This window comes from Phoxinus phoxinus (assembly GCF_949152265.1).
Source record: "Phoxinus phoxinus genome assembly, chromosome: 2".
Classification (NCBI taxonomy): domain Eukaryota; kingdom Metazoa; phylum Chordata; class Actinopteri; order Cypriniformes; family Leuciscidae; genus Phoxinus; species Phoxinus phoxinus.
In genome coordinates, this window is record NC_136877.1 from 36295670 (window position 1) to 36321651 (window position 25982).

At 37.1% G+C, this 25982-nt stretch overlaps 3 protein-coding genes across 7 annotated transcripts in view; all 3 read right to left on the reverse strand.

Annotated features, from left to right (window-relative positions):
* Positions 1–763: 763 nt before the first annotated feature.
* On the reverse strand, positions 764–5064 carry fbxo22 (F-box protein 22). The gene is made up of 7 exons (XM_079587546.1): positions 4816–5064; positions 3560–3692; positions 3388–3472; positions 3192–3296; positions 2940–3092; positions 2174–2339; positions 764–1853 (listed from the first exon to the last, which is right to left on the reverse strand). Exons 1-7 carry the CDS (start codon positions 5049–5051, stop codon positions 1460–1462), a joined length of 1272 nt encoding a protein of 423 aa, XP_079443672.1. The 5' UTR covers positions 5052–5064; the 3' UTR covers positions 764–1459.
* Positions 5065–7598: 2534 nt separating this feature from the next.
* tpma (alpha-tropomyosin) lies at positions 7599–13572 on the reverse strand. The gene is made up of 10 exons (XM_079587670.1): positions 12681–13572; positions 12202–12327; positions 10032–10165; positions 9381–9498; positions 9152–9222; positions 8976–9051; positions 8783–8845; positions 8640–8709; positions 8125–8203; positions 7599–7800 (listed from the first exon to the last, which is right to left on the reverse strand). The coding sequence occupies exons 1-10, from the start codon at positions 12792–12794 to the stop codon at positions 7797–7799; spliced, it is 855 nt and encodes a 284-aa protein (XP_079443796.1). The 5' UTR covers positions 12795–13572; the 3' UTR covers positions 7599–7796.
* A 3301-nt stretch (positions 13573–16873) lies between these two features.
* Positions 16874–25982, reverse strand: part of tln2a (talin 2a) — a 50363-nt gene continuing 41254 nt past the window's right edge. For all 5 annotated transcript variants that reach the window (XM_079587428.1, XM_079587427.1, XM_079587429.1 and 2 more), the window contains 7 exons: positions 23529–23634; positions 22988–23112; positions 21418–21543; positions 20945–21007; positions 20676–20858; positions 19867–19992; positions 16874–18910 (listed from right to left, as the gene is read on the reverse strand). In XM_079587428.1, the coding sequence (XP_079443554.1) occupies positions 18785–18910; positions 19867–19992; positions 20676–20858; positions 20945–21007; positions 21418–21543; positions 22988–23112; positions 23529–23634 (855 nt within the window). In that variant the 3' untranslated portion in view covers positions 16874–18784. The remainder of the gene's footprint in view (positions 18911–19866; positions 19993–20675; positions 20859–20944; positions 21008–21417; positions 21544–22987; positions 23113–23528; positions 23635–25982) is intronic.

The window sequence follows — 25982 nt, forward strand, 5'->3', positions numbered from 1 at the left end:
GAGGTTTCTGATACAGCTGCTCATCTTTCTCTCTTCCGGCTGCTCTTAACACAGGAATGTATTTCTTTATATCGGTGTTCCTTAAGTTTTAAAAAAAATTACTTAAGACTGCACCACACTAATTGACATCATTGATTTTATTATATACATTATTATATACCTGTCAGATCAATTAGAACTGAGATATTTTACAGTGAAGAAAATAAAATCAAAACACTGCCATAAAAAACATGACCGTAGTAAATCGTATTTTCCTTAAAGTAAAGGTTAGACAAAAGTATTATATATCTGATCAGAACAAAACTATGGAAAAAAAGAGATTTGGCAACAGCAATGTTGGAATCAACCTTCTAAATATTGCAACAAATAGATCTCCACAGGCAAACAGCTCGTATTCAACACTGTTATTTAGCTAGTGCACAGAATAAAAGAATAACCTTTAACAATAACTAAACTGATGAACAGAAATGTAGGATAACCCTGCTAATTTTTTTTACAGGATTTTGATTGGGACAGGCAGAGTAAATACACAAATACATTACAAAGAAATTCCACTTCTTCCACTTCTGTCCTTTATTACTCTTGATCTGGGCATTTTAAACTGCTTGCAAGTCTATTGTTACTATATATAAATAAGGTTAAGCTTTCCAAACTATGATCCATTGTTAATACTTTTTCTGTAGTTTCTTAGCACTTCTTGTGGAATCCCATGTGACAATTTGGAGTCTATGTAGCTGATGAAACTTAAAATACAAACAGTGGGTTCTGGACATATCACCACGTAAAAACAGAAGTGAAGTTAGTGGAATTTCCATAATCCGTACCAAGGTTGATAAACGGCTCCATCATTAGCCATTCCATCACAGTTGGCTTTTTTTTTCCGAAAGTGCCTGAATATTTTTACAAACTATTTGTATAAGGCCTGAGTGAGCCGTACAACCCACACGAAATCTGATCAGCTGACAGATTTCAGCTCTGCTCAACACAAAAGAGAGTTAAACATAAAACTGAAGTCAGAAGACAAGGTTTAGCACCATGCCATTAAAACTAAATCCTAATTGTTCTTCACAACCGTTCTGTAAGTAATGACCTTACCAAACCATGGTGTAAGAGGACACTTTAGTGTTTTCAGACATCAAAATTAGCATGCTCTAAAATTGCAGCTACGAAAGAGGTTTTCACTTCCCCAATTTGTGTTTTGATGCCAAATCTGATGACACAGTAGTACCCGCCACTTTTAGCTCAAAGCAGGGGCTCTTACACTGCAGTCTTGTGTATATATATGGTGTTAAACAACTGCTAAATGTCCCTCTGACATCCTGATTTACAGAAAAGAAAAGGAAAAGAACCTAGAAGAATTATACCTGATCAACATCGGAACTGCTCAGTTATCTTAAACAAGCAGCCGGTGTCTGTCCTCAAAACACCAAGTTAACTAGCGGGTTTCCTAGTTGCTGTGTTAGCCAAAATGCACCAGACTCATGACTGTAGTAAAAGTGTGTTGTAGTCCACCAGTATCGGTCTCGCTCAATGTGTAGTTCTCTTTGACGATACGGTCGCAGCCGATCTCCCCGTTTCCAAAGAATCCCAAGAGCGGAATGTTGGAAAAGATCTTCCGGAAGGTGTCGGCCTCCACGTTATGCTGGTAATTGTAGCTGCTGTAGCCACGGCCCACACAAGCAAACATGAAGCCCATGGTGTTTCTCTCCGGGATATTAGCAGCCTTCAGCCGCTGGATAGTGGCTTCTGCTGCTTTCGGGTTGTTTACGTCCTGGTCCAACAGAACTGAGGCACCCTGGATCTTGGAGCCGCTGAAGGTTAGTCCCACTGCCCCAAAAGAGCCTGGAGAACAGCTGCAAAGAGAGATTGCATGTAGTTTATAATGGAGATATAATTGTAATAATGTCTGAGACTGTAGGGTAATGTGAGGAAATAAGAAGTGAAAAATAGCTTCCTGGATGTGACACTAAAGCCATGTTAAATTACAAAATATCATGATGCAGATGATGTTAGAAAGGCATAGTGTGAAAACATGCTGAGTAGATCTCATGTTCACATAGGGGCAAGTGTTGAGTTGTTGACCATAACAACTTTACAACACAAGAAAAAAAAAAAAAAAGGAACTAACTTGACTAATCTAAAATCAAGTTTACCATGAATTTTCTTTACTTACCAGGTTTTGTTAATGGAAAAGACGTCCTCAACTTGTCCTCCAATAATAAGTACATTACTTCGGGAAAGAGGTTTCAGAAGCTTGTTAAGAAAACGTCCACCTGCAGATGTATTTGTGTCGTGGTCGAACATCAGCACCACCTTTAGATCAGGGTTATTAATCAACCCTGAAATCAAATACAGAGAATTTTGATATGACTTACCATTCAACTAATTCATTGGGTATATAAACTACGATTTCTCCCTTTTATTGTATATAAATATACATTAATACTTTTATTCAGCAAGGATGCATTAAACTAATTAAAAGTGACAAAGATATTTTTAATGTTACAAAAAAAAGAATAAAAAAAAAAGTTATTTTGAACTTTCTATTAATCAAAGAATCCTGAAAAAAACTATCATGGTTTCTACAACAATATTAAGCAGCACAACTGTTTTAATCAATGATAATGAGAAAAGTTTCATGAGCACAGTTTTTAAAGGATCATGTGACACTGAAGACTGGAGTAATGGCTGCCGAAAATTAGATGTAGCGTCGCAGAAATAAATGACTTTTTTTAAAGATTAAAAAGAGAGGTTACTTTAAATTACAATATTTCACATTGTTCCTTTTTTAACTGTATTTTTGATCACATAAATGCAGCCTTAGTGAGGCTTGAATAGATTTTAAAAAACATTTTAAAAAATCTTTAATGACCCCATACTTTCGTTACTATTGTGTTGTCTAAATGTTACGGTCTTGTCCAACAATCTAAACACTTCACCTGCTTCCTCCATTGCGGTGTCACTTAGAGTCTTTTTGCAGAAGTGGAAAAGTCGGATGGTGACCCCGTCCATGGCAGGGAAAAGCAGACTGAAACCAGCCTCACCCTCTTCATGCTCCTGTGGGGGGCTGCTGGGTAACCCACTGGGGGTCACTACAGAACACAGCAGAAGAAATCAGTTTCACTGTTGCACTGACATTGAATAAACACAGCAAAGGTAGAACACAGGGAAAGAAGGAAAATTTGTCTTACCCACAATTCCTGATGCGACTACACCTAATACTTTACAACTGCTAGGTAGTAAGCGTCTCAGCTTCTCAACAGGATCTGAGTCCACTTCATCCTCACACCTTCTGGCTGCAGAGGGAGGATCGACGAGAACAGGTGAGTCTCCTCATCATGACTGACAGGTTTTATTTTATTTTATAGAAGTAATCAAGTAACATACCCTTCCTGTGTCTGTGACTAACAGACCCTCTGAAGTTCTCATGATTTACCATTAAGAGAGCTGTCTGGGGCAGCAGACAGATATTCTGCAAGAGGGTCAGACAAAAGACAAACATTTAAACAAATTGGAAAGAGTGAGATTGTCATTATTAGAGCAGCAAAGACTATCAGACCTCCAAGTCTTGTGTCATAGTTCTAAGCAAAACATGCTCTTCGTATATGGACGAGCCAGAGGCGGAGAGCCAGGTAAATCTCTGCCTCGTCCTCAGGACTCTGCGTGCACAATTCCTCCATAGCCTGCACACACTACGGGGAAAACAAACAATGATATTAACATACAAACTGATTCTGATTATTTTAGTTTTGACAGACGTCAGTCTGCAAATGGTTGTTCATATAGAAATGTGTAAAAGATAATAAAGATCAAGGCGTTTTGTTTTAATAATTCAATAAATTGCAGATATGCACGCACATACTATTACATTAATCATTTTAACAGTACTGTTCAATAAAACCAGAATATTACTTGCTTTTGATACTTTATTGATCCAATTATGCATTGTAAAATCTATTGTTCATTTTAGGTAGATTTTTATTAATACTAAAAGTATCTAATCATCCAAATAATCGATACAGCCGTATAATTAACACACCATTTTATATTTATCAAACAGGCAGAGAAAGTCTTACAAAAGCAAGTGAGGAACAATAGAGTGACATTATAAAACACACAAAAAAACTCTTAGACACTTTAGTTTATACTGTTTTTACATCCGATATATTTACATCAGTTTATAAAAGATAGGTTCGTAATGACGTGACTGTTGTTAAAAGGTACACAAATAATCTTCGCAATGAATGAACGGAAGCGCTTTTGAACAAACTGTACCGAGCACTCCTGAAAATTAACAAGTAACGTTAAATAGTTTTTTTTTAATTGTTTAGTTGTAGGGGCCAACGGTTCCCAAGTCATTTTTTTAGTCTGGAGTCAGTGTCTGCATTTAACTTAAGATAAACTTTCAACAGATCAGCTGAAAAGCGAAAATCCAAATAAATCAATTATCTGAAAGGAATAGCTGCTAGTTAAACCTTCATGATTATGATGAGTGACAACTGAATACAACACTATTAAAACAACATCACACTTTAAAAACAATGCGGGTCTTACATCAACAACTGGTGTATTCTAGGCTAGTTCATCTAACGTTAACGTAATTTGAGAAGGAACATCGGAACCTGTGAGATCGGACCAAAGTAATCACTCAACAACGTAAACGTGTATACAAATATCCTGTTAAATTATAAATTGAGTTAATCCAATACCGCCTAACCTGGCTGGGATGGACTGAATGGGGTCTTCTAATAATTAGCTTAAAGCTAACAGGCTAGAACATCTAACGTTACAGTCTGCTAGAATCTTTAACGTTACCTTGCGATCCGGAAGAGATTTTTAGTCGGCACAAATGTCAAAATCCTTTCCACGACCTCGGCAACATTACTCAGAACATATCCTGCTTTGCTTTCCCACAAGATGTTTGCAGGAGCTGCATCCCCTTCCATTTTCACACGGATTATTTTCTCACATTTGACCCTACACGCGGAAACGAACCGGAAGTTGTTTAAAAGTCTGACAATGGACGCCAGTACAGACCTCATTGAAACCATAGAAACACAGCTGACTACTGGAACATGTTTACTGTGTTTGCATTTATGATCGGTTTTAAATACACGTGTTCAGTAAAGATAAACAAGGAATTATATACAGTCTAGTACAGTCAGCCTTTATTTTATAAAGTCAGTGCTGCTGGTGGTGATGATTATTAGCCTACATCATGTAATCTGGATTACATAATACAATTCCAAAAATTAAGTAGGCCTACTTTAATTAGATTATATATCATTTTAAAATGTACTTCTTCTTTTTTTTACTGATTACATGATTAATTGTTCTCACGAGGGAAATAAATTATTCAAAATTAATTTATTCTCCCTATTATTCTTTTTTTATATTTTAAATGGTCCTTTCTAAAAAAGTCTAGGTTACTGCTTATAAATTCAGAAGGTCTTCCAGGTCTGAGGAATCGCACACACAGGCCGATCACAGAAAACTGAGACCCACAGCATTTGATCGCTGCATTTACAGAAATCATTTCAATTTTTAGAAGGGTTTTCTCAACATTGCATATAAATCTAATCAACAGGAATATATTTTCTTTCTCTTTGTATTGTAACTTATATTCAATATGGTAAAATATTATCCTATTCAAATCATAAACGATCAAAAGTGTGAATGTGAAAGTTCGGTCAAAAGTAATCTAAAAGTAATCAGATACCTTAAATGTGTGATACAATGAATTACAATACTAACTTCAATTTTGTCATGTAATTTGGAAATCAGTAACCGACTACAATTTGTAAGTAAACTACCCAGCACTGCATATAGCCTATGTATTTGGTAAATAAAGAAACAAGGCATAGGCATTTTGAGATTCGATTATTTGTATTTTTATTCAGGTATATTGATAATTTTGGCAGTTGCAACATTTTTTTTTGTTGCAAAAAGAAAAGTAAACACTTATATTTGTGTACCTGAGGGTGGTGTATTGAATTTAAGCATGTTACATGTGATAATAATGGGTTGATAGTTTTATAAGTGTCTTATTCAGTTACTTGCTCTAAGTCATATTTTCTGATTTTAGAAGTGCTTCTGACATATAGCCTATAAACAATTCAAAAACTCTTATAACACAACACACCTTTGGTAATGATCCAAAGTGATTTATATAATGCAGAAGGCACTTCCACCTTTCTATGTAAACTTTTCCCTCTACGTAAAATACATTGAAAAGTCAAGGTTGTTAATCATTTAATGGACACAGGTTGCCATGATTTTTTAAATGTAAGATTTAAGCTTTGGGTTTTGTGGATGCAACCCATACACCGTAAATCTTTTTTATTTTATTATATCTTTTTAGCTCTGACATAAAAAGATCAAGATCTCCAGTATCAATGATAATAGAATAATGAAATTATGGATTATCTGTCATCCATAGATTATTGGTTATTCTGTGTACACCACAAACAATTAATATTGTAAAATTTCTTTTTCTATTTTTTTTCTTATATAGTGAGATTAGAATTCATTAAGTGCTAAACTGAGCTCATGTGAAAGGATTCGGTTTTTCTGGATCTGTTGATATAGGGGGTCTGAAGAGAAGAGAAGAGAAGAGAAGAGAAGAGAAGAGGAGAGGAGAGGAGAGGAGAGGAGAGGAGAGGAGAGGAGAGGAGAGAAGAGAAGAGAAGAGAAGAGAAGAGAAGAGAAGAGGAGAGGAGAGGAGAGGAGAGAAGAGAAGAGAAGAGGAGAAAAGAGGAGAGGAGAGAAGAGAAGAGGAGAGGAGAGAAGAGCAGAGGAGAGGAGAGGAGAGGAGAGAAGAGAAGAGAAGAGAAGAGAAGAGGAGAGGAGAGGAGAGGAGAGGAGAGAAGAGAAGAGAAGAGAAGAGAAGAGAAGAGAAGAGAAGAGAAGAGAAGAGGAGAGGAGAGGAGAGAAGAGAAGAGGAGAAAAGAGGAGAGGAGAGAAGAGAAGAGGAGAGGAGAGAAGAGCAGAGGAGAGGAGAGGAGAGAAGAGAAGAGAAGAGGAGAGGAGAGGAGAGAAGAGAAGAGAAGAGAAGAGAAGAGAAGAGAAGAGAAGAGAAGAGAAGAGAAGAGAAGAGAAGAGAAGAGGAGAGAAGAGAAGAGGAGAAAAGAGGAGAGGAGAGAAGAGAAGAGGAGAGGAGAGAAGAGCAGAGGAGAGAAGAGAAGAGAAGAGAAGAGAAGAGAAGAGAAGAGAAGAGAAGAGAAGAGAAGAGGAGAGGAGAGGAGAGGAGAGGAGAGGAGAGGAGAGGAGAGGAGAGGAGAGGAGAGGAGAGAGAAAATTAAAGGAAAGATGTTAGTAAGAGCATTTATCCAAAATGGTTTATTAAAGATTATGCTGAAATCTTTCTTTCAATTCTATATTTAAGATGCCATAGAACCTTTGTTGCAAAATCATGATGGTATGAATATGATCATTACAGGTGAACATAAGCTGTCGAAGAGAGAAGCAACATGAGGTGATGAGAAGGAGCTTTTTTTTTTTTTTTGGATTTTATTCAAGCTTCTCGACAATAAATTAAGGACATATGAAATCAAAAGAGTTAAGACATACTAAAGAGAGAAAGGAGTGGGGAGCTTACAGAGATGGGAGGAAGTTTTATTTTACAGAAAGCAAAAAATTTCTGTACAAGTGATGGGACTATAGTGCTGAGTGCTCCATCCCCACTGAGAATAGCGTGATGGAGAAGGCGGCAACAGAAAAAAAGAGAGAAACATGGAAGAAAATGAAGGAGATGCCGCTCAGATGGTGCCCGGAGCCAGAGATGAGATGTAAAAAATTTAACTGTGCAGGGGGAAAAAAAGAAAAAAGAGTTGAAACAAATGATAGATGGTGATATTGAACAACAAAAGGGCATGCAAGAGATTAATAAAAGTGTCATCATGCATTACAAATGATAAACAGTGTGTGTAATCAACTTTTCTACATCACTTTATACTCAGTTAATCAATAGAAACACTTATGTTGTGCAGTCTCTAAAATGTATAGTGGATTCTAAAATCCATCAGCGAAACTGAAAATGAATTTATATTAGCAGACAGAGAATCTGGAAATGCTATTAATCCAAAAGCACGTGTGCACACTGGAGTAACAGGTGGGGATAGTTACATGGAGGTCATGTCGTTGAGAGCGTGGTCCAGCTCCTCGCTGATGGCTTTGTACTTGAGTTTCTGAGCATACAATTCATCTAAAGTAGCCAATTAAAGGCCAGAATGGTGGAGGGTGTTGAATGGAGAGGAATGGAAAAGAAGGGAGAAACAAGAAAATAAGGGAGAGGAAGCAGTGCAAAGGCGGATTGAACAGTGACAAGTGGCCATAGAGAGACAGAAAAAAGAAAGGCTAAGACATTTTTTTTAAACAGAAATGAAATGAGGTGAGAACCTTTTGTGCAATGGGAAAGTTCCATTGGATGTTAATGGTTCTTCATGGAACCATAGATGCTAATAAACAACCTTTATTTTTAAGTGTATGAATGCAAAAAGGACTTGAACCTGTTATTCTTAGGATGTAACTAGCGTCTCTCTATAAAAATGAAATAGTAAGTCTTACATTCATCCTAAATAGCTTGTTTTAACCCGTGTCTAATAGCAGCATGAAAAACAGTGAGGCACAAGTTGACATACCCTCCAGATCATCAATGGTCTTCTCAAGCTTGGCGACTGATCTCTCAGCAAACTCAGCACGAGTCTCAGCCTGGAACACAGAAAGTTTGTCAGGACCTCTTATATCAATACTCACACACACAAAAAATAGGTGATGAACTCACCTCCTTCAGCTTGTCAGTCAAGACCTTGATCTCCTCCTCATATTTGTCCTCCTTAGCGGAGTACTGTAGATGGAAAAAACAGGATTAAAGGGCTGTCTATAAACACCAACACACAAAACAAATATACGCAGATGACCATTCATACATACACATACACACCTCTACACACACACACAAATATTTACACACTTACCTTCTCAGCCTGGGCCTCCAGAGACTTCATGTTGTTGGTCACAGTTTTCAACTCCTCCTCCAGCTCAGAGCACTTGCTGTGGGAGAGAGTGACAGAAATTATGAGACAAAAATAGCCAGGCATTGGTTAAGGTAAGCATGTTTTTTTTTTTAAGTATTCAATTTGTTGGTTTTTACCCCTCATTGAGCTCAGCACGCTCCTCAGTACGCTCCAGCTCAGCCTCAACAATCACCAGTTTACGGGCCACCTGTGTACCATCACAAGAGAGAAAAGTTGTGAGTGTACATGCATTTGTTTATGCTGTCCAAGGGGAAGACATTATTTCATTGGAAATAGTTCCTTTATATTTGGATTATATTTATTTATAATAAAGTATAAGAGAGAGAGAAAAGAGAGAAAACCAACCTCCTCATACTTGCGGTCAGCCTCCTCAGCAATGTGCTTGGCCTCCTTCAACTGGATCTCCTGCAGCTCCATCTTCTCCTCATCCTTCAGGGCCCTGTTCTCAATGACCTTCATGCCTCTGAGAGCGAGAGAGAGAGAGAGACGTTGGGTGTTAATATTGCATCCTAAAAATCATGAGACCTATTACATATGTTTGATAAACTATTGTTTAACACTGCATCAAAATCAGCTAGTTTCGAAACATCAAACGTCTATCCTCCTCTTAAAATGGGGATTTTGGGCTATAATATGTAAGAGGTTTTGGCTTTATATTTAACAATTAAAATCGATAACTTGACAAAATCTACTGAATTGATATTCAATTCACTGTAATAAAAACAGTAAACTCATTTTAATTTCCAATTTTTAATTTACTTTTATTAAACTGATTTAATTTTATATTTGTTTAATGTTTATTGCTAGAAAATTGCATTTCATGGTTTTAAATTGTAATCTATTTATACGTGTCTTTTTTTATTTGAAAAAAAAAACAAAAAAACTGGGAACATATTTGAGGGGTGGGGGGTAGTTTGACTTCCTGATATTTCACTTGCCATTTATTGACAAAATTATTTGTATGAGTCTCAGGCCCTGCTTTGTTTCCATACACACCTCTCACTCTCATCAGCAGCCTTCTCAGCCTCCTCCAGCTTCTGCAGAGCAGTGGCCAGACGCTCCTGAGCGCGATCCAACTCCTCCTCAACCAGCTGGATGCGTCTGTTCAGGGAAGCGACGTCGCTCTCAGCCTGTGCACACACACAGCAATGAGCTCACGGCGCGCACTGATACGTCTAGACATGCACATTTCACCAGATGCAGACAGACAGGGTTTGAGAAATATCTTTAGAACTTAACGCTCTCATTTTCCTCAAACTAATAAAGGTTTTCAGTGTGAGTTGTGATGTGTTCACCAATATGTACAGGTTATCGTTAAAGGATTTTTTTGATAAACATTAGCACTGAAAGGCAGGAGGACGGGAGCTGTCAAAAAGCTTCACCGCCCTCTCCATGTTAAGCGCCAGTTCACCATCAATTATTATCGCGACATTCTAACGACGTGAAACCATGGCAACGTTGTTTAAACATAATTGTCATGCCATATCCTGCCCTTTGACGTGATTTGGTGGGAAGACGCGCTACAGTTGGCCTACTAATGCACTTAAATGAGTAGCTATGACAGGTAAGCTCACAGATTGCCTGGCTGCGCGCTCGGACGCGAGCTCCTCTTGTAGTCTCAGCATGTTGCTTTCAGCATCGTCTGCTTGTTCTTGCAGCGATCTGATTTTCTTTTTCACAGCCTCAAGATATGCCGTACCAGCCATCACGGATTATACGGGTTTGTTTGAATGGTTATAACAGGACGTGACTGCGATCCGGTGAAGCAAGTCGTTCTATGGTTCATTCCCAGTCTGGTGCGCTTTACCAAACACCGGAAGTCAATTCATCTACACTGTATCATCGCATTTTAAACTACCGCTTTGGCCACAATATCTGTTTATAAATTACAAGAGAAATGATGCGTTTCGTGTATTATTAGCCTATGACAATAATTAATTCTGACAATAGGCTAAGGGACACTATTAAAAATTGAATAATAAAAAAAATCAGTGTAATGAATCGGATTTTACGATAATCTAATTGTTTAAGTGTATTTAAAATGCGACAATCTCTCCGTCTATTCTTTTCACATTGTAGCCTCTACATATTTTGTAGGCTACTCATTTAACTGTGTGATTTTCTTAGCGTACAGCGCCATCTTGTGGTGTGTTTCTGTAATACAGGTGGGGCAAAATTTCTCCCAAGGAGGCGAAATACAGATTTTCGTTTGGTGAAAGTTGAACTGATTCTGGGCTTCTTTTCTAATGACATCATGACGCCTCTTCCCAAGGAACTACAAACAAAGAGGAGGTCCTACAATGGTAACGTTACCTATATTATTTTAACATAGCTAACGTTATAAGTTATAGCTTCATTAGCGTTTTGAAACTTTAGAAAAATTACATTTAGTTAGCAACAGCTGCTCGATCGCTGCATCGACAAAAATAAGAGGCCATTATTGATTTATTTAAGACATCACAAATAAATAGGCAACAGTTCGTTCTTAGTATAACTATTTTGTGACCTGACGGCTAGCGTTAGCTAGTTTCGCTAGGGGCGCCAAAAGCTTAGAATGACCCTCTGATTATTTGAGCCCACAAAATTACTGACAGAACTCGTTTCAGGCATTGACCCCCTGAAAGTCTATGAATAAGTCTATATTTATAAAAAAAAATTGGGCTATCAATCTATATTCCTATTATATTAGGCTATATTGTTTTGTATTGTATAACGAATAATGGGTTGCTATTCATTTTTAATCCTAGAACTATAAACAGATATAGGGCCTAACTTGTATTAGCTATTATATAATTATCTGTATCGTTTATGATAAGTTTATCATGTCTTTAAGTATCCAGCGAGGGTGAGGTGAAATTCTACACGGACCCTATTAAGACGCTTGTAGGTGGGCAAGACGAACCCCCAGACGCTTGCCTTATAAAGCGCACTGCTAAATTTAACTCGCCGTTTGCATTCACTCCCCTGCAACTGTACATTTTATGGCATTCGTTTACCAGGTGGAGCAACAACTTTTAAGAATGACCTTGAGTCATTTTAAAATACATATTTTGTAGCTAGTTTCCGATAAAGTTTAGTCGGTAAAACATTGCTAAAGTACGAGATGGCAAATATGAAATTGCAGGGGTGGGCACAGGTTATGCGTGACATCAGAAGACATGCTTACATCGGCAGCTTTCTTCTCAGCCAGCTCCAGTTTCTCCTGAGCATCCTTAAGAGCCTCGGAGTATTTGTCCAACTCATCCTCAGTTCCCTTCAGTTTCTTCTGCAGTGCTTGCAGGTCATCCTCAAGCTGCACGAAGAGCACGTGTGTCAATGGACATGGATAGGCACAAGAACAACTGCCATTTATCAATTAACCATGCAGGCCTATAAAAAAAAAAAAAAAGACTGTCTAAAGTATTAGTGAGACATCTATTATGAAAGAAAAAATAGAATAAAAAATAGAAATAACATAAAATAGAATATATGTTAGTATAATATATGAATATAATACATGAATATATGAAATAGATATAGAAAAACGTATTAAAGATAGAATAATGCCATATGCTACAACATAATAAGTTGAGAAAACAAAAATCAGACTTCATAAAGTCTGATCTATAAAGGTGTACAAGAGACACCCGGATGCCCATGTCCAACCTGTTTGCTTCTGTCCTCTGCTCCCTTCTTATCACCCTCAGCCTGCTCTGCTCTGTCCAAGGCATTCTCCTTGTCGAGCTTGAGCATCTGCATCTTCTTCTTGATGGCATCCATGGCTGTGTTAGTGTATGGGTGGTCACACCGAACTGAGAGAGGCGATGAGCGTCTGTGCTGAACCGAAGCTGGAGTGCGAGCTCGTCTCGCTGTAGCCTGTCAAATATGTGCCTTCACAGGAGCCTGAGAAGTTCCGCAAGACACCCAATACTTTTTAGGGAAGGGCCCTTAGAGGTTCCTCCTGTCTCGCGTCTTTTTTTAAGGATCTGGACGGCGATTCGCTGCCCTCAGACATTTGACCATTGAAATGCCTATATATGGGATCTGAGGGCCAAGACGTCTTACAAGGGGGCCGCGTTCCTATTTCCAATACCCGGAACCTGAAGAGAAATCGAGGGAAGAGGAGCAAAACTGTCCGGAAAGCAATTTACCCGCTGTCCAATTCATGCTAAACGCTGAATATGCGAACCCCAACATATAAAATGGTTATTTATTTATTTCCCCTCATAAACTCTTTAGAAAGAAAAGTAAAAGTCTTTATGAGGAAAAAAATCGATTGGTTTTATACAGCACACGAGGGTCTCATGAAAGTGATTATCTTAAGGAAAGGCGTTACTATCTCTGGGTCAGTCTCGTAGAGGCATGTCAACGAGTCCCTCGGGCATTGTTCATAATCTGAAGAGCTTTAGATACGGTGGCTGTTGAACAGCAATCTCTCAGCACGCTAGCATTCATTCAAGCATCGTGCTGGCTTTAATCGCCGCGGTAAAACCCCCCAAATCTCTTGGAATCACAACGACGTGTCGTGTGGCAAAGCTACAGCTGTCGGCCATGCCGCGAAGATACAAGCCTCATGTAACGCGTCTATATGGACTTTGATACACCATTTATTAAATTGTCACTTACGACTGAGGTTACTTGGGTCAATATCTTACACGTGCAAGTTAGGAGAGAAAATGGGCTACATTGTGTTTGTTCTACAGTTTTTACCATCATAACAGTTTTTAATGTAAATGTGTTGTTGGATAAGATGATCATACGAGTGTTGATCTCTTCAAAGCTGAGGTGTTTGCACTTAACATTAGGCTAATTTCTTACACTCTCACATTCCCACTCCATGAACTTTTTCCAGGAGGTTATTTTTACCCTTCCCCTTCTGAAGGAAGCACCTGCCACAGTCTCTTCTTAGCTGTTGTAAGACAAGCTTTGCAACATGCACAACTAATCTTAATCATGGATCACACAACAGTGTTTATATCATTGTGTAGCCGCCTATTACAAATGTACTGAACTATACTTATGAACTACATGCACTTAATTCGTACGGAACCGCTTTTATGTGCATGTTTAGTGCTGTCATTCAGTATGCATGAAATATGTAACATGGACACTTTCTTTGCCTTCATGGTCTTACATTGCGTTAAAGCAACCTTTTTGTCCAGAGATATGGTAAAACATACACTTAGAATTGTATGTCTGTAGGCCTTAAGATAGATTACAATCAACTAGTCTAGTTTCATTATTTTCCTTACCGCATTTAGTCTTCCAGAGAGATCAGACTAGCAAGTTATAGCCAGAGACATTCAAGCAGACGTGCAAAGCTTCCTCATGGGGAAAACTTTTCAACGGTACATTTACGCCTGGCACTTCAGCCTGCTAAATGCCTTTGATTTAACTTCAAGATTTTCTGGATGCTGTTAACTTTGATACTATTTTGTATAATTTGAATGATGTTATTTGCAGTAATGCACACTCTTAAAACGTTCCAAATGTGAGTTTTCACAGCAAGGCCCAAAAAGTTTTTCGAAGAACCTTTCAGTGAAGCAATGCCACATTTATTTTTAGGAATTTAGTCTGAAATTGATTTACAGAAAGCAGCAACATACATTTTGTGCTAATGAAAACTAGTAAAATGGACACTTTTAATGTTTAGAATGTTTATATTCTGTTAACTGAGATCTAAGATTAAAGTATTGCTAGAGAGGTGCTATTATGATGGAATGGAATTAAATAGCCATGAACTCATAACATAACTCAAAACATAACTATACACAATGGGTTCACTTCTCACCATCTTTTCCCCTCTCTCCCACTAAAATCAAAATGCTTGAAACGTCTGCCTGAGAACATTTACCAGTTCTACTTGCCAAACCAATTGAAACTCCAATTGTACTAACTGTAAATCTTTAAACATGCATATCTGCTATGATCATCTCCCCACAGGGGACTAAAATTAGCACCTCTCTGAGTATGTGATCCCACCCAATATAGCCCCATACCCTCATGCTGACTAAGACATACCACCTCAGCCCTACCCCATGCCAAAGACCAATGGCTTAAAGGGGCAGCCAGCCTGAACCTAGTGCAGTACTGCCATACAGAGTTGATCTAGGAACAATTACATTATCTCAGTTCACAATCATTAAGAACATCTCAGAATAACAGCAAAACCGGTAGAACACTGATACCTGCTTTCAAAGAATAAGACAATGTTTGTGTCAGTCGATTTAACAAATCACAGATGTAAAGTAAGTACCTTTTTTTAAATGTATATATAAATCTCACAAAGCATTACTATATGGGGAGAAGGTTGAGAAGGTACATAGAAGGTAAACTTGCTTTATTAGGCATCTTGCAAAAGATTTATAACTTTCTAAATTGAGACTATATTTACTGATGACTGCGTAGAACATTAATACAAACTCAAGCATAGGTCATGCGAGATAGCAACATATTTATATTTTGTCACAAATACTAAACTTGTGTATTTGACCTTTTCATGATGAACTTTTTGAACACACTGTCTCTCAGCTGCCAACTATTTTATATTACTTTTTGTTTCCCTTTGCCTGTCTACTGATACAAATGATTCTGTGGTGAAGTAAATACTACAGAAAAGAAACAAATGTAATTTCTAGTTAGTTACATCAAGAATTCAAGTAAATTCTATATTAGCCTACTCAATTCAAGCTTGTAGAACTGACATCGTAAACATTGTTTAAAAATTATGTAAAACCTACTCAACTTTTTTACATTTACATTTACATTTATTCATTTAGCAGACGCTTTTATCCAAAGCGACTTACAAGTGAGAAACAATAGAAGCAATTAAACTAGCAGTAGGACAACAGTATGTAAGTGCTATGACCCTTCACAGTACAATCCAGTTCAATATTATTATTTTTTTTTTGGATACTGGTGTTCCCATCATGCACTGTGGCGTGACTAATTAATACAGTTGATTTTTCTGTTTTCCAGCCGTACATGGTTTTATCGTTGCTTTTGTTGTTAGGTTTAGTAAACTTGCCATTTTGTGACATCTGGAGTTTATTTGCTACTCAAAATGACACATTCATGTACTAAAAAACAATACATTGAAACACCGTCATTGTGTATTATGTATCAAGCAGAGGTCTCTGTGTTCAGGTAACACATTTCTTCAATTCATAGAACTGGTGTCTACACAATATCTATTGTTTTATGTTTCTAAGTAAAGCATGCACTTTAAAAGTGTGGTTCAATTTAATTTAAGCAGAGTTATATTGTTTGAGTAAAAAGTTTTTTTTACTGGCCAAGATACAGTTACTTATTTTCTTTGTTAATTTTAATTAAGTTAAGTAGAGTTAACTTTATTCCTTATGTGAAATGGACTTAAAACATTTATACAAAATCTTGCTAAAGAAAAATTCAGTAAATTTTACTTGATTTTTTTCTTCAGTGCATGTTTTTTAAATGTTCATTTAAACTGTATGAATAAAAAGGCATAAATACAATTAATTACTACAACTATCAGTATTATTACTACTACTATTATAAAATAAACAAAGTATTAATACATTATTATTAATGTACACATTAAATACACAAGTGATTAAACTAAGGGAAGTGACAGGCAGCTGAAGGCTAGCCCATGCAAATATTTTTGTAATATAATAAATGAAAGAATAAATTAAAAGGATTGTGAGAGTTCATTCTCCAAATAAGAAGAAACCTTATAAAATAAGAATTGTGATAGTTAACTCTCTAACACGGTTCAGTGCACAACCAGCAACTTATACTGTAGTTCCATTGCCAATTCACTCTCAGGCAATGTATAAGAAAAGCATTCCATATGAAGATAAACATAAGAAGAAGATAACTATACTTTGAAACCCTTTATTTTAAGTTAAAATGTTCTTCATTATAGACATATGCTTTACATGTAACTTCAGGTCTACGCTTTTACAGCAATGCTACAAGCAATTATTCAAAGACACCCAAAAATAAACAAGTCAATTGATTTTTCAAAATGTGAAGTCACATTCAGGAATTTCTCAATATTTTAGACTCTTCTATAGTGAATGCATGAGATGGCAACATTGATCATTCTGCAACTCTGCAACATGCACAAGAAATGCAGGACAAACATGTGCTGTCTTAACAGACACATATTCGTATATAAGCCATATACATTTACAGCAACATGAATCAGACAGACACTTTCCAGACAGAACTATAGCTAAAGGGGGGAACTGCTTAAAGTGAGTTGCACAGGCCATGTTATAACAGACAATGTAAAGTAATTACCAAACTCCAACTCGTATTCTTCCAGCTCTGACAATCAGAGAGCACAAAAGTATAACAGATAAGCAGCAACTCAGCTGTGACGGACACACTACGGTGAATGCAAGCCAGAATGTACACACCTGATCTTGTCTCCTGCAGTCAGAGAACTGATACGTTCATTTGACTGATAAACTAAGGCACTGAAACTAAATGTACATAAAGCCAGAGAAAGGAGGGCTGTCGTAGCAAAGCAATGAAGCACTGAGAACCGAATGTGATTTCCAGGATTGCATATGACCATCATACAAGCATAAAAATGACACACCAGAAGATAAGGCTAAAAATCAGAAAGTCATACCAGCATCAAATGATTTAGAAAATTTAGGGATATGATGGAAAGAAAAAGAAAAAAATCACTCAAAAGTAGCTACAAACAGCAGTGGCCAATAATTTCAGGATGAGAAGAAAAAAAGAAAAAGAAAAAAAATCACTCAAAAATGTGCATAAATGTTGGAGTTACAGTATGTCTGGCTCTACCAAAAGTGAAAAGAAACATTCAACCAGCCTTTTAAACATACATCCTCATGCCTGCAGACAACATGAGAAATTCAATTCCATTACATTTTAACACATTCAGTATTTAGGGTTCATTCATGTAAAAAAAAAGAAAAGAAAATCTGATGTGGTTTAAGGTCATTTTTTAAAAAGGTAAATTTTCCACAGTACTTTTTTGAGGTTAATATGGTCTTTTGATTCTCCATTTATATTCCATGAATCACTACATCCGGTCATTGCATTCTCAAAAAGCGTATGGTCAGCAAGAAAAAAAATCATTTGAGAAGCTGCATTTTACTTTTCATTCTGAGTGATTTTGTTTTACATTGCACATGTACGCACATTTCGCTACATAAATATCTTTTATTTGTATACTTTGTGAACTTCGAAGCAATGAAAGTGAAGCATAAAAAATATCTCACCATTACAAATGTACAAGTGTTAAACATTCAACTGGAGTTTAAAAGGCTGTTCTCTAACAATCAGGTTTCCTTTCTGTTCGACTTTAAACTTGATGTAAATGTCAAAGTCTGTACCTTGATTTGAAACCCCTTAAATGCTTTATTTTAATGACTGAGCTCAAACAGGCCCATCTCATTAGTTCACCCTCAACACTTCTATCCCACAAGTGTAATCCCGCTGTTCGGCACGGACATGCACACATTGACGAGTTCTGAATCATGCCAGAAATCCAAAGCTTCTTCATGAGGGTGTGGTGGAGGCATGAACACATTCACGGTAAAGAAGATGAGATGGTTGTTGTTTGTAAAGTTCTTCAAGAGTTTAAATATTTAAAAATTCACAATCCAGTCCACTAATTCAATCACCCTTCATCAGTTTCGTAGGTGTTGTATGGACTGCACTATAGGTCGAAGAGAAATACATCTGCGCTCTGAAGGCAAAAATCAAATGGTGGACAACTTGATCACGAGGAAGCCAACATAATATGTTTAATCATCTTCTCTGAGTTCACTTGGCAGGAACTTGTACTGTTGTTGTCTGATCTGTGCCAGCTTCTTACGGGCCTCTTCCAGCTCCCTCTCCTTCCTCAACATCTCCTCCTGAGCAGCAATAATCTGGGCCAAACAGACAATGGGATAATTCAAAAAATAACTGAACAAAGCTAATATGGGGCAGCATAAATTAAATAAATAACTTATACATATATATAAAAATAGACATTTCACACACACACACACACACACACACACACACACGGAACGTGCCAAATTTTTTCATTCAGAGTGGTTTTGCATTACATTACGCACGCACGCACGCACACACAAAATTTATTCAGAGTGGTTTTGCATTACATTACCCATTTAGATTTTGTTGTCTACATAAATGCATTTATTTACTTAACTTTATCTATTTAACTTAACAAAAAAAATATGGGCATCAAGAAACAAATAATTGGTAAAGATGCATTGTAGACATTTAGTGATTTTGTATTAAATTGCTCATTTACACATTTAACTTTCTACATAAACTTACAATTTTTTATTATAAATAACTACAACAATAAAAGAAGTGTATGTGCATTCTGTGTGCATATTTATGCACATTTAATTTTATAGGTAACACTTTACAATAAGGTTCATTAGTTAACATTAGTTAATGTATTAACTAACAATGAGCAATACATTTGTTACTGTATTAGTTCATCTTTGTTAATAAAAAATACAGTGGTTCATTGTTTGTTCATGTTAGTTCTCAGCACATTAACTAATGTTAACAAATACAACCTTTGATTTTAATAATGTAAATAAATGTTGAAATTAACATTAATTAAGATTAATACATGCTATAGAATTATTGTTCATTCTTAGTTCATGTTAACTAAGGTAGTTAACTAATGAACCTTATTGTAAAGTGTTACCATTTTATACATAAATATTTATTTGTATTATTAACAACAACAATCATCAAATATATTATTAATATATATTATAATAAATAAAAAAAGAGCACATTATTACCTAATTATTATTATTATATAAACCATAGATAGAATTCAGCTTGTAAATCTTACCTGAGCAATTCCTCCGACAAACCTAGTCTTGACTACCACATTGTCATCATCAGCCTTGTTGAAAGCAGCTTTCTGGGCAGCTCGAACCAGACTGTCTGAGGCACGTTTCACAGCATTGCCTGCAGCCTGCAGATAACAAAAGAAAATCAAGAAATACGTCTATGAAATACATAGTATATGAAGATAGTACGGTAGGGCTTACATATGAACATTTAAGGCCCCGACATACTGCAAGCGAAATCAAAGAATTAACTCTGTGGGGAGGTCATTTGGAACAAAATCAGGCCAAATCGAAGTTCGTTTTGGGAGTTCGAAACAGCTTGCCAAAGCAAAACTTTTCCTCCGCGAGGGAAAACATTAACACACAGGAGAGCTGCTTGATTTTCATGTTTAATACATTAAAGCTGCTTGATTTTAAGCAATCTTTTGTATAAAGTGATATATAAATAAACATGACGTGACTTTACTAAAGTGACGAATTGTGCAAACATATCCACGATGCTATGATAATGCTTTTCTTATGCTTTATTAAAAAATGCTTGCTGTTTTCTCATTTTTGTTGTGTGCTTATTTTGTTGTTGAGAGGAAAGCGCACAGCACCTATTTACATATTCATCTCAATGCCGCTCTCAGCATCAGATGTTCACCTGACAGTAATAATCATTGCTCATGTATAGCGAACTTTGTTTTACCCCTTAACGAAGAACGAAAAAGAACTTCACCGTGAATATATCGGGGTCTTTACAGCGCAGTTACTATTTGATTATCAGAATTAATTAAATATTTTTTCTTTATGTAACCGTATGTACCTGTAGCCTCCTCATAGCCTCTGAATCCTGGTCAGCTTTAACCTTGCACGCCACCAACAGCTGTGCAGTGGAAGCAGCCACTTGTTTGGCAGAAGAGATGAGCTTTTCTTCACTGGCGTGGCCTTGGACTGATGCGTTTGCCGCCTCACAGAGGTTACTGGTGGCTGCGGCAACCATGCGTGCCTGTAACAGTGAGGAAACAAAGGAGTCATACAGGGATACAACATGATGACATTTTATTTGTCACTGTAAAATGCTTAAGGACTTACAGCAGATATCAGCCCTTGAGACCACTGTCCATCATCCACAGCATTGGCAGGGATGGCTCCCACCTTCACAAAGGAAAAAAGATGGCAATGAGTCAATGAAAAATGCAAGAAACAGTTGCTTTTAAAGTCAGGCTATGAAGTCAATGTATCCATGTACATGATTATTTTTTCAAAATTCATGTGCCCTCGTAATATTGAATCAAAACAGCTTCCTCTCCCTCTTGCAGCATTATCCTTTCTCTTCTCTGATGATCAGGAGAAGACAACCTGTCTCTCACATGAGATCACAGCAACAGCAAATCACAACGATCCAATCAATTCCCCATGGACACAATCAAGCCCTACACCTTTTTCTCATTCAAGAAGGATATATGTCACAATAGGGAAGCAAAAAAGACTATCACAATGTCCGTTTCATGTTCGCATGAAACAGACTAGTCAAGCTTTTTTTGGTTCATGCTATGTCTTCTTACCTTGCCTTGGGCTACGAGTTCTCTCTGAGCGGCTGAAGCTGATTTTACAAGGGCGCTGGTGGCGGCAGCGATAGATTTGGCTGCCTCAAGTATCTGTTCTTCAAAGTTTAAGCTCTCATCAGCTTGCTGCAAAAAAAAAAAAGGAAAAGTTCAGTTGTTACATTTAATTTGATGGGTGGAACAACAATAACAAAAAGGTGTCTTTTGAACTGAAAATGATCAGTAATGTAGTTCCTTTAAGAGTTAAAGAACTACATTGCCCCGACCCAGATTCCACTCCAAGATAGGTGGTTGATCATGCTCATTCCCCAAATATGGCTTAACTATTATAGAGAACAACAAAGTCCACAATTGTATTGTTTCTGCCCCATTTAAGTGCATCACATCCTAAACAAATAGTCATGTAGAATGGGAACCTGAGATCCATCTCAGACAATAGGGCGTCTGAACTTTATTAACATGCAGTGTACAGCTGTTAAAACAGTAACAACTTCAACATGAGTAGTAGTTAATTGTAAGTGTATAAAAGGTTTGAGTTTAGGATGTTCAGGGTACATTACATTAGCTCCCTATGTTACATTGTTTACATCTGCAGTTGAGGGGTAAAATACAATACATTTATAAAATGTATCATATTAACATTATTAATATTGCATTATTGTAGTAATCTTGGCCACTGACTGTACGCATTTTTCTTATACAACAAAAAATATATTGGTAAAAATGTTTATACATGTATGAAGACTTTAGATGCAAAAGCCTCTAAGTGCCATCTGAAATTTTCTTCTAAAATTTGCATTTTTATCAAGCTCGTATATTTAAGTTCAGTAATTTCCCTTTTAATAGGTAATTTTCATTGCCATTAAAGCGAAATAACTGAACATAAACATACACGCTTGATAAAAATGATCATTCACACACACACACACACACACACACACACACACACACACACATACAAAGTTGAAACTCGAAAAATTTGAATATCGTGCAAAAGTTCATTTATTTCAGCATTTCACCTTAAAAGGTGAAACTAATATATAGACCCATTACATGCAAAGTAAGATATTGCAAGCCTTTATTTGTTATAATTATGATGATTATGCCTTACAGCTATGGAAACCTTTTCACAATATTCTAATTTTGAATTTGGGGTTTTCATAAGCTGTAAGCCATAATCATCAAAATTATAACAAATAAAGGCTTGAAATATCTCACTTTGCATTTAATGAGTCTATATAATATATTAGTTTCACCTTTGTTGAATTACTAAAAAAACTTTTGCACGATATTCAAATTTTTCGAGTTTCACCTGTGTGTGTGTATATATATATATATATATATACATACATATATATACTGGCTGCATTTATTTTATCAAAAATACAGTAAAAATAGTAACATTGTGAAATATTACAACATATTATAATAGAAAACAGCTTTTTAAAATGATTTCAAAATGTAATTTTTTTCATGTAATGGCAAAGCTGAATTTTCAGTAGCCATTACTCCAGTCTTCAGTATCACATATCATAAATGTAGCCTTGGTGATTTAAAGCATGTGCATTACCCTTGGTTTGGCTCTTGGTCTGAGCTGCTCAAGTTTTTTGGCCGCTGCTTCAATTGAGGCAGCAGCTCCCAATAACTCAGTTTCAGCGATCACAGTAGGATCCTCAGGGTCGACCCACTCAGTGCCTAAACACACAATACACACACTGATCAACTGTTTGGCAGGCCTAGATTCAACACATAGACGGCATGCTGCAATGACTAAACAAACGTGTGTGTCAGTTGCATGGGCAATGGATGCTGCCTTTTAAAAGAAACATGCCAGAGTGTAATTCATGAATGAATGAAAATGAAATGAATGAATGAAAATGAAATGATTTAAAACAAATGAACAAGACACAAATGTGGTTAAATAAGTGTTCTAAATGGAGTTTGCAAAGATGGAATAACATTTTTACTGGAGTCTCATGGTACTCACCCACATCTTGAGCGAGACGTGAAAGACAGGAAACTTTACTCAGCACAATACGGTAAATCCACAGATTACACTGAGCGAGTGTGTATATGTCTTAGTGAAGGTGTGTGTCTGTGAGTGAGGTTACCTTTCATGGCCTCTGCTGTTTGAATCAGTTCAGTAACAGCTGCAGCAACCTTCTTAGAGAACATCGCCAACTTCTGTTTCTGGTCACCTGTTGGCTTTTGTAAGACCTGAAACAAATATTTATGCACATAAACAGTTCTGGTTAAACTCCCCCTATTATGATTTTTTCAGACATTACTTTTCATGTAGTGTGTTATATAGCTGTTTGTGAATGTAAAAAGGCTGGCAAAGTTGCATGATAAATGGAGTTATTGTCGCCCCAAAAGAACGGACCGATTCTGAACTGCTTGAAATGAGTCGTCAGTAATTCCAATCTTTCTTCCTGCACAAACCTTCATAGGTTTAACAAATTTGCATAATTCCAGCCTATGGTCTTCATTGGCTGCCTGCTAAAATGTCTACTTTGACCCGCCCTCAAACGCTGTAGTTAGTTATAGCTGAGGCCTGGAAGAGTTTGGTTCGTTTTGCCAACATGTCAAAAATACGCTGTTATATGTTAAATACTCTGCGAAAGCAAATCCACATTGCATGCACTTCCAAATGATGAGGACTCAGGCTTGAATTGACACCGTTAAACCGAGGCCATCGTTACTGTCCGCATCACTGTGTATAAAAGTGCTGAAAAAAACCTGGAGCGGAAACTCACATTATGGTAATAGACGTTTCGTTTCCAACAAGCACTACAAGCGGTAGACCAATCAAAACAGACTGGGCCGTCTGACCAATTAGAGCAGAGTAGGCTCTCGGATAGGAGACAGCGTGAGAAAAGCTCACATCTCACATAATATACAGTGCCTTGCGAAACTATTCGTACCCCTTCATTTTTTTTCACCTTTTATGTTGTTGCCTTAAACTTCTTTTTTTTCTACATCAATCTACACTCCATACACCATAATGACAAAGCAAAAAAAAAAACATTTCAGTTGAACAACAACGTTGTCACATCTAAGTACATTGCATAAGTACTTTTACAGCCTCAAGTCTTTTTGGGTATGTGACAAGCTTTGCACATCTGCATTTGGGTATTTTCTGCCATTCTTCTCAGATCCTCTTATGCTCTGTCAGGTTGGATGGGGACCATCGGTGGACAAACATTTTCAGGAATTCTTCATAGTTGTTCTATTGGGTTCAAGCCCAGGCTCTTGCTGGGCCACTCAAGGACATTCACAGAGTTGTTAATAAGCCACTCTTGCATTGTATTAGCCGTGTATTTAGGGTCATTGTCCTGTTGGAATGTGAACCGTCTGCCCAGTCTGAGGTTCTGAATGCTCTGGACTAGGTTTTCATTAAGGCTAACTCTATATTCTGCTGCGTTGAGCTTTCCTCCTAACCTGATGAGTCGCCCAGTCCCTACAACAGAAGAACACCCCGACAACATGATGCTGCTACCACCACACATTACTGTTGGGATGGTATTGTGCAGGTGATGAGCAGTGCCTGGTTTCCTCCACACATGATGCTTGAAACTGAGATTCATGAGATCAGATATTCTTGTTTCTCACAGTCTGAGAGAGTCATTTAGGTGCTTTTTTTGTTGTTGCTAATTCCAAGTGAGTCTTCACGGAGGAGAGGTTTTAGTCTGGCCACACTGCCATAAAGCCCAGATCGTTGGAATGTTGCAGTGATATTTGTCCTTCTGTAAGTTTCTCCCATCTCCATATTTGATCATGGAGCTCAACTAGAGTGACCATCAGCTTCTTGCTCAACACTCTGAGCAATCGATGAAGAAGGGCTTTGGTTAGTTTGGCCAGGAGGCCAGCTCTAGGAAGAGTCCTGGTTGTTCCAAACTTTTCCGTTAAGGATTATGGAGGCTCCATGCCTCTGTGAACCTTTAATGCAGCAGAATTTTTTTAGTATTCTTTCCCAGATCGGTGTCTTGACACAACCGTGTCTCTGAGCCCTATAGGCAGTTCCTTTGACCTTGTGGCTTGGTCTTTGATCTGATATGCATTTTAAGCTGTTATACCTTTTATTGAGAGATGTGTGCCTTTCCAAATCATACCCATTCAATTGATTTAGCCACAGGTTAACTCCACTGAAAGCGTAGTAACATCTACAAGCGAAATTGGAATGCTCTTGAGCTTCCCAGAAAAGGGTATAGATAGGTGCATAAGTATTCATACCCCTTTCTGGGACAATGTAATTATTTGAGTTTTTTTTATTTTTAATACATTTACAGAACAAATCTGTTGTTTGCTTTGATTGATGAAAAAAAGAAAGAAAAGTAATTTAAAGCAGCTTAGCATTAATCTGCAACATAAAATGTGTGTGGGGGGGAAACGAAGGGCTACAGATACTTTCGCAAGGCACTGTACATTGATGTTGCAATGTATATTAAGATAAAATTAAAGTGTTTTTGACCTTGGATGCATGTAAACCTATTGTAGGAGACCTCCAAAACCAAATTTAGAAACCTCTAAAAGAGCATAATCCTGAAGCAGCAAAGCACTGTACA

What these genes read in the sequence shown, in the direction of transcription:
- fbxo22 (XM_079587546.1), bottom strand. Translation starts at nt 5,051, where the DNA reads ATGGTTTCAATGAGGTCTGTACTGGCGTCCATTGTCAGACTTTTAAAC. An exon ending in TAGTCACAGACACAGGAAGG is followed by an intron (nt 3,297 to 3,387) that starts GTATGTTACTTG and finishes CTCCCTCTGCAG; the next exon opens with CCAGAAGGTGTGAGGATGAA. An exon ending in CACCGCAATGGAGGAAGCAG is followed by an intron (nt 2,340 to 2,939) that starts GTGAAGTGTTTA and finishes ATTTGATTTCAG; the next exon opens with GGTTGATTAATAACCCTGAT.
- tpma (XM_079587670.1), bottom strand. Translation starts at nt 12,794, where the DNA reads ATGGATGCCATCAAGAAGAAGATGCAGATGCTCAAGCTCGACAAGGAG. An exon ending in TGGAGGCCCAGGCTGAGAAG is followed by an intron (nt 8,846 to 8,975) that starts GTAAGTGTGTAA and finishes TTCCATCTACAG; the next exon opens with TACTCCGCTAAGGAGGACAA. An exon ending in TGACTGACAAGCTGAAGGAG is followed by an intron (nt 8,710 to 8,782) that starts GTGAGTTCATCA and finishes TCTGTGTTCCAG; the next exon opens with GCTGAGACTCGTGCTGAGTT.